This window comes from Etheostoma cragini, chromosome 17 (assembly GCF_013103735.1).
Source record: "Etheostoma cragini isolate CJK2018 chromosome 17, CSU_Ecrag_1.0, whole genome shotgun sequence".
Classification (NCBI taxonomy): Eukaryota; Metazoa; Chordata; class Actinopteri; order Perciformes; family Percidae; genus Etheostoma; species Etheostoma cragini.
The window spans coordinates 16,433,439-16,440,287 of NC_048423.1; the positions used below are offsets into that span (position 1 = coordinate 16,433,439).

The 6,849-nt window shown below is 39.8% G+C and overlaps 2 protein-coding genes and 1 long non-coding RNA gene across 3 annotated transcripts in view; all 3 read right to left on the minus strand.

Annotated features, from left to right (window-relative positions):
• Positions 1-374: 374 nt before the first annotated feature.
• On the minus strand, positions 375-2,955 carry srd5a2b (steroid-5-alpha-reductase, alpha polypeptide 2b). Its single transcript, XM_034899084.1, has 5 exons — positions 2,433-2,955; positions 1,414-1,577; positions 1,174-1,275; positions 950-1,100; positions 375-829 (listed from the first exon to the last, which is right to left on the minus strand). Exons 1-5 carry the CDS (start codon positions 2,705-2,707, stop codon positions 763-765), a joined length of 759 nt encoding a protein of 252 aa, XP_034754975.1. The 5' UTR covers positions 2,708-2,955; the 3' UTR covers positions 375-762.
• A 588-nt stretch (positions 2,956-3,543) lies between these two features.
• Positions 3,544-4,525, minus strand: LOC117960843. Its single transcript, XR_004660248.1, has 2 exons — positions 3,985-4,525; positions 3,544-3,909 (listed from the first exon to the last, which is right to left on the minus strand). It is a non-coding gene; the product is annotated as an uncharacterized LOC117960843 (long non-coding RNA).
• A 1,235-nt stretch (positions 4,526-5,760) lies between these two features.
• Positions 5,761-6,849, minus strand: part of memo1 (mediator of cell motility 1) — a 6,667-nt gene continuing 5,578 nt past the window's right edge. The window contains exon 9 of the mRNA XM_034899083.1: positions 5,761-6,710. Coding sequence (XP_034754974.1) covers positions 6,579-6,710 — 132 coding nt within the window. The 3' untranslated portion in view covers positions 5,761-6,578. The remainder of the gene's footprint in view (positions 6,711-6,849) is intronic.

The following is a 6,849-nucleotide window of genomic DNA, read 5'->3' on the forward strand; positions in this document are numbered from 1 at the left end:
ATATCCTCAGCTGTCCTGTCAAAAATAAAGGCCCAAAATGCCCCAAAAATTATCATTAATAAAAAAAAAGTGTGTATGCTTTTATTGAATTAATATAATTCAGCTCCTATACAATTTATCAAACCTTTACTTTATGGACCAGCATGTTTCTGCTGTTAGTCAGCAGTAGGAGGTGCAAGGTTGCCACAGATGTTTTTTCAGCCAACATACTGTACATTAGCACAAAAACAATCTACTAGCTCTTGGCTTGCGGTAATTTTCCACCCTTTTACCCTTTTTTTCCCACATTCCAGTGTTTCATAAAAACTGTTACTAGTCTCAACCTGCTACTCTGTAACGTAAACTCGCTAACGGCCAACACAGAGACTAACCTCAGGCAACTTTATGTTCCACTTTAATGCCTTCATGTTTGCAAAGTGATGATGTGTTGACAGACCGACCACGGCGGGGGAAATCTCTGAGCCCAGTCACAATCGGTGTAATGAGATGTACAAAATAAACATTCATCTCATATGTACACCAAATGATTGTATCTATGTATTTATGCAAGTTTGTCCCAAAGCAGTTTGAATAGAAATATAGAAATAAACAATGTGTGTATAATTGCTTTGAACAATGACTGCAAACCAAATCCAAACAGACTTAGAAACGAATCTGTAAACTCTGTTTTAAAAACAACAACAATGAGAGTGCTTGTCTTCAGCTGCTGCTGGTTTAATTATTGTCTGCCCTTACGAGATGACAGCCGGGTGCTTTTTCCTCTCAGAAGAAGAATGGAATCAAAGCCTTTCTTAACTTGGGATAGTCTTTGAATTTCTCTTGGTAAAACCTATAACAGAGGAGCAGAACACATCAACTGTCACTTGGAAATATCATGTGGTAATGTAGGTAGTTTGGCAGATGAGTATTCATGCACTGTGTCAGGACTTTTCATTTATGTTTTAGGCACCTGTGATGGTGACAGGCTCTTGGTCCAATAAAACACAGGCTAAACACAGCAAACGAGAGTGCTGGAAGGGACCAGGTGGCTATAGCATAGCCAAACCACTCCACTATCTCTCCTAAGTAGTTGGCACCCGACACATGTTCAAACAGACCTCCTGCAGGATGTTAAGAAAAGCACAAGTCACTGCCAGCACGGAGTGGATGAAAGCTTATCCAAGTGTGTGTTACCTTTAGGAATCTTGTAAACGACTTCCCCTGGTTTTCTCAGGCTGTGTAGAATATAGTCACTGTGTATATTGATGGCCATTCCAATGTAAAACAGCAGTAAACCTAGATGAGAATCCTACATGTATATTATTGACATTTAAAAAGCAATAATTTAAATGCTTACAAGGTGGTGTATTAGGCACACAAAATGATACATACATATTTGGCAATTTTAAAGCAAAGCATGAATATTGCTCCTACCAGTTTTATAGCGATAGCCTGCGGACCATTCATCATCAAACTGGGCACAGTGCAGCAGGTAGTGTCCCTGTAGGAACCCATTTACAGAGCAGAATAAACCTGCTGCAACCATCACACCCAGTGGGTAAGGCCTTCCTCTGGTCAGTAGGGAATAGACAAACGTCCTATGATTTGTGAAGAAACAGTAGATACAGCAGGTGGAAAGAGGGGGGGGATAACAGTGCTTGTTATCCATGCTGATACATGCAAAGAACGTGTTTTACAGCCAGGTGGAGAGATTTTGAGTGCAGGCAGAAAAGGCCTGCCATTAAGCCACTTTCTTCCCGGGAGGTTACCAATGCATTCCGCACAGTGTTCTCAGCAGATTATAGCAGCAGGAAATCTTATTCCCAAAGCTAATTTTTCAGTGTCTCAATTGAAAGAAAATTGTTTTTTACTTGGTTCTTGCATTTTATTTCCAAAGTGGCTAAATACACACTGTACATCTACTAGCTAAATGTACACTGGCAAAATGACAATAAACTACATTTTTTGTTATTTTCTGTCATGAAAGTCCAAAATCATAGGTTGCAATCATTATTACTTTACTGTATGACAGTAATTACGAACAGGAGTTGTTTCATGTTTGGTCAGTGCTTTCATAAACTATTATATAGAGAAATGTTTCTTGTAATAAATACATTGTTTATAGCACATACTGTATATAAACAGGCTAAGTAAATAGGAAAAAAATATGGCAAAATAAGTCAATCAATTAATAAGTAAGCAATGCAAGGTGTAATAATATATCAGCAAATATGAGGAAAAACTATAAACCTCAAAACAGTGTGACAAGTAGCAGAAATTGAACTGAACTAAAATCAAGTAGGAAATATCTGTCCTCCTATGCAAGAAGTCCTGTGTAGTTGCTTGTATTCTGAATGAATTAAGGTCTGTACCTTCCTACACACAAGTCCAAAGACACTTCTCTCTCCATACACATTAAATGGCTAAAACTAGGCTCCCGTCTTTGCGTTTACCTTTGAAAGTAGTGCATGCAAAAGGTCCCAAGTAGCAGGTACTTCCCCATACTGGAGGGTATGTGCGAGGTGAGCATTAAAAGCAGGGGGAACAGGAGAGCTGGCATCTCCTGGAGGAACCAGGCTAGTCTGGCTGGGACCATCTTAGTCGGCGAAGAGAGCCTCATGTGGCGGCCATAGGAGGTCTGTGTCTTCCTGTGATGGACCAAGTGCCAGAGTCCTGCCAGGATCATCCCACAGCTGAGATAGTTGACCAAGTCCCTACAGCAGTGCATCTCACAGTAATCTTTCCCTCTTATAACTGAAGGTCAGCGTCTATATGATATTAAATGGATGTTACCAGCCTCTCTGACTCCTCCCAAAGAAAATAGAGAGGTGTGTCAGCCTGCTGAAATTCAAGTGATCGTTTTTGCGTGGTCCCAAACCTCGCTTGAGGTGATGTTATGATTATCCTTTCTACCTTGGAATGTAGACACTGTAGACACAAATAGCTGAATTTCCCAAAGGTACTATTTGAGTTAATGGATGCATGGCTTTAATGTTCCTCTGCCCGTCCATACTGGTTACACACACACACACACACACACACACACACACACACACACACACAGCGACATCTCCCCTAATCTCAAATTCTGTTTGTATTTACAGTTTCTTAAGTGTACCAGTTTAAACTTTTCCAGTGGTTAATTTAGAAGTTCAGACATGGACCGAAGCACTTAAGCAAGGAGAACTGACTAAACTCATAAGTTCACATTAAAGTCCTCCTGCTGAGTCCATTATTACCATAAACGTGACTATGGTTTTAGGACTCATAACAAGACATGCCTGTACTGCATAATCAGTGAGGGAAGGTTTAGTACAACATTCAAACAAGTTTTGAATTCTCGTTTGCGGTTTGAAATGTATTACTCTGTGTACTTTTAAGCTACAATTAAAAAAACAACAGTGGCGTTAATAAGCTCAGTGCCACTCTTGATAATTAGAACAGTAACATGTTCTTCCTGTTTCAGTTGCAGAACACCTCTTTAGTAAAGAGGTGTTTGATGTGTGTCAATTTGATGTGTTTAGGACAAGAAACGCTGGAAATAAAGGTCAAATTTACAGAATAACACTCAGTTGCCAGTTTATAAGGTACACCTAGATAAAGCTATTGCAGTGTAACAGTCCTGCAGTAAATCCTACAGTACCTTCATGCAAGTTATAATGTTCAGATTTGGTTGAATTGGTGTTGATTCAACTTGATCAATTTGGAGGACGTAGCTGAATTGTATCGTTTTATACTGACAGGGGTTTCTATTATTCTGTTCAACCTATTTATATCAATGAGGAGAGGCTTATAACAGAAACACATCTCTGTGTAATACAATGCAAACATTATACTAGAATGTTTTAGTTTCTAATATAAAACAGTCATTTTACTATATCCATCCAAACACCTGGCTCCCTCTGCTGGAGACATTTCTTAATGTCTCCACTCTACATTGACAGTAGAGATAAAAAAACAAAAACAAAACCCACTATATGCAGCCCTGGAAACATGTTAACATACATGTATGACAACCATACAAGGTTGAAAACACATAATCTGCTGCAGTGTTAAAAATTAAAGGCTACTAATCCATTGCTACTTTGGAGGAACCTCTTCATTAAAGCCTGTAATTAAAAAAATGAAATGCATATCTTAAGTCAGCAGTTGTGATTGCAAATACTTGAAGAACCAGACACCAGAGCAGACATGCTTTTCAGTATATTTTACTTGTTTTGTAACATGAATCCGAGGCCTTATCTGAAGAGCCTTTTGGGATGCTTTGTCAGAGGAACCTGAGATAAAAAAAACTCCATTTAGGGAGTAGTTAAGTAGTATATTTTAGGTTTGTGACGTGTAAGTTCCCACTTTCTAAGCAAGAAAAAAATAATACAAAAAACATTTCTGAAAGACAAACAAAGATCCATAAAACAGAAAATGAACAGCGCTGAGGTTCAGCCTTTTGTCTCTCTACAGGAATGAGGTGGGAAAAAAGAGAACACCACTTCCTAATGGATAAAGGAGATAACAGTTGGTGCCATTTTAGACCAACAGATGGGGGGGGGGGGGGGGGGGGGGGGGGGGGGGGGGGGGGGGGGGGGGGGGGGGAGAGACACAGGTCACACACTCCTGGAGTGCCAGGCGAGTTGGATACATTGTTGGGCCCTCGCCCAGAAGGAGGGTCCATGTGGTAAAACAAGAACTGAAAGTACACAATTCTAAAATAAGACTAAAAGTGAGAATACACTTTATATGTATATGTGCAACAGTGATAAAAGGCACAATAGCACAGAGTGTCATGCTTTACTAGCTTCCCTTAAATTAGCATCAGATTTAAAGTGAGTCTGAGGAGTCATCTCTTAGTCTGTGCCCACTTGGTCCAACGAGACATTGTAGCTTAATGCTAAGTGCTAGGTATCTTATGGTGCCAAGAGGGACGGTCCAATGTTAAGAGGACTGCATCAGTTAAAGTCAATCAGTGATATTCAAATACCAAAACCACAGGACAGCAGACATTGTTTGCTGCCTATATCTTACGGCCATTAAAAGACTATCAGCTTTTTGCTTGTTAATCTATGAAGTATTTCAGGCAGCAGGGCTACATAGCATATTACTGATAAAAGGAAAGAAACCTTTTCTTTTCTTGATAATTGTGTTCCTCGTGCTTGACATTTCATAAAGTAAATCTTCATTTTTTTTGAAAATACAGCAGGGAGCAACATCTGTCACTTTTCTGGGTCTCTTCTTAAACCTTCTAGCAGAGCATTAACACTTTGTGCTGATCTTAAAACTTGGGCCGTTATGACTTTCTTTAGCTAACCTTGTCTAACTGATACTCCTACTGCCTCGAGAGCCATTTTGAAATGAACAACACTACCCATACACGCAAAAGCAACAACACTGGAAAGAAAACCTTTACATAAGGATGACTTCTATCTTTCCATAACTTTTGGTATTCTTAATTAAAATAATCTTAACAAAAAGATTTGTAAATGAATACCTAGTGAACAGATTCAGTAACATTTCCAACAATTTAAGCAGTTCATCTAGGCCTTTTACCACCTTATTCAGGCCAAAACAAACATGTTGCTGGTGTTACAGAACTGAATGTAACAAAATCTTTTTTCTACTAGTCGCTCCAATCTATTGATAATTCCATAACCACAGAGATTGAAGGTGGCAGTGTAAACAAAGTCTAGAGGTGTCAGTGTTGGGAGTAATTTACACAATATCCAACTGGAGGCTGGTCCTCACACAACATATCTGTAATGCTAAAGGCATAGAATTGGAATCTGGAAGCAGTGTTGCACACACTAATTTATTGGGTAAACCACGTTGATGGCTTTGGAACTTTACCGACAACATTGCTTTCGTTCAAATCTACACACTACTTGAGTAAATACTATCACATCTAATAAAACTACTAAAAAAGGGAGAAATAAGAGGAATAAAATAACAATAGATGCTAATAAACAGGGTAATAATGTTTTTGGTTTTGTACAGTAGGGGGTTAGTGAACTTTGTTGGGTGCAGCCCTTTGTTAGCAACTACAACAAATGTTGAGAAACGGTAGTAATTACCTATGAAACTGTTTTCAAAAGTTTAAGTCACGTGTAGCTTGAAGCAGTCAAGACCCTCATCTGGCAAAATTTTAATATGCTCCATTAAGATCTGCAACTTTATTTTCCTTCCTTTTTAGAGGCGAATTACATGAGCAAAGATCGCCAAGAGCCCAAATGTAAAAATTGCATGTCAGGAAAACAAACGGGACTAAACCCAAACAAGATATCCCTCCCCTTCCAGTGCTTACTCTGAGCCAAAATAATACACTCTCTTCCAATCTCCTCCAACCATTTGCTCCTACATGATCTCAAAACTGCACTTCAAGCTAAAATATTATATAAACTGAGACGCACTCCAAATTGAGAGGAGGGTGGAGAAAGGCTGTGGGAGAGACCGAGAAAGAAGACTGTATTGGCTTTGAGTGTCTAGGTCCTTTCTGAAAATAGTGGGCGTAACTGTGGATGGGGCAAGAGGCATGGTGTCTGGGTCAGGTTATGGCGATAGATAGTAAGGGCGGGGCAGCGGTGCTGCAGTGGCCCTGGTGAAAGTTGACCTCAATGAGCGATGAGAGCCCCGGCAGCGTAACTCACGGAGCTGTCCTGCCAGTTCCTGCACTCACTTGATTGGGCGTAGTTCAGGAAACTGAAGTTCATTTCTAAACCAGACTTCCTCAGCTCAGCCACAGCCTGCAAAACAGCAACAAGCACAGAAGCACAAGGGATGGATGAAGCAGTGTGTGTGTGTCTGCTTTATACAGTGGGTACGGAAAGTATTCAGACCCCTTTAAATTTTTCACTCTTTGTTTCATTGCAGCCATTTTCCAAA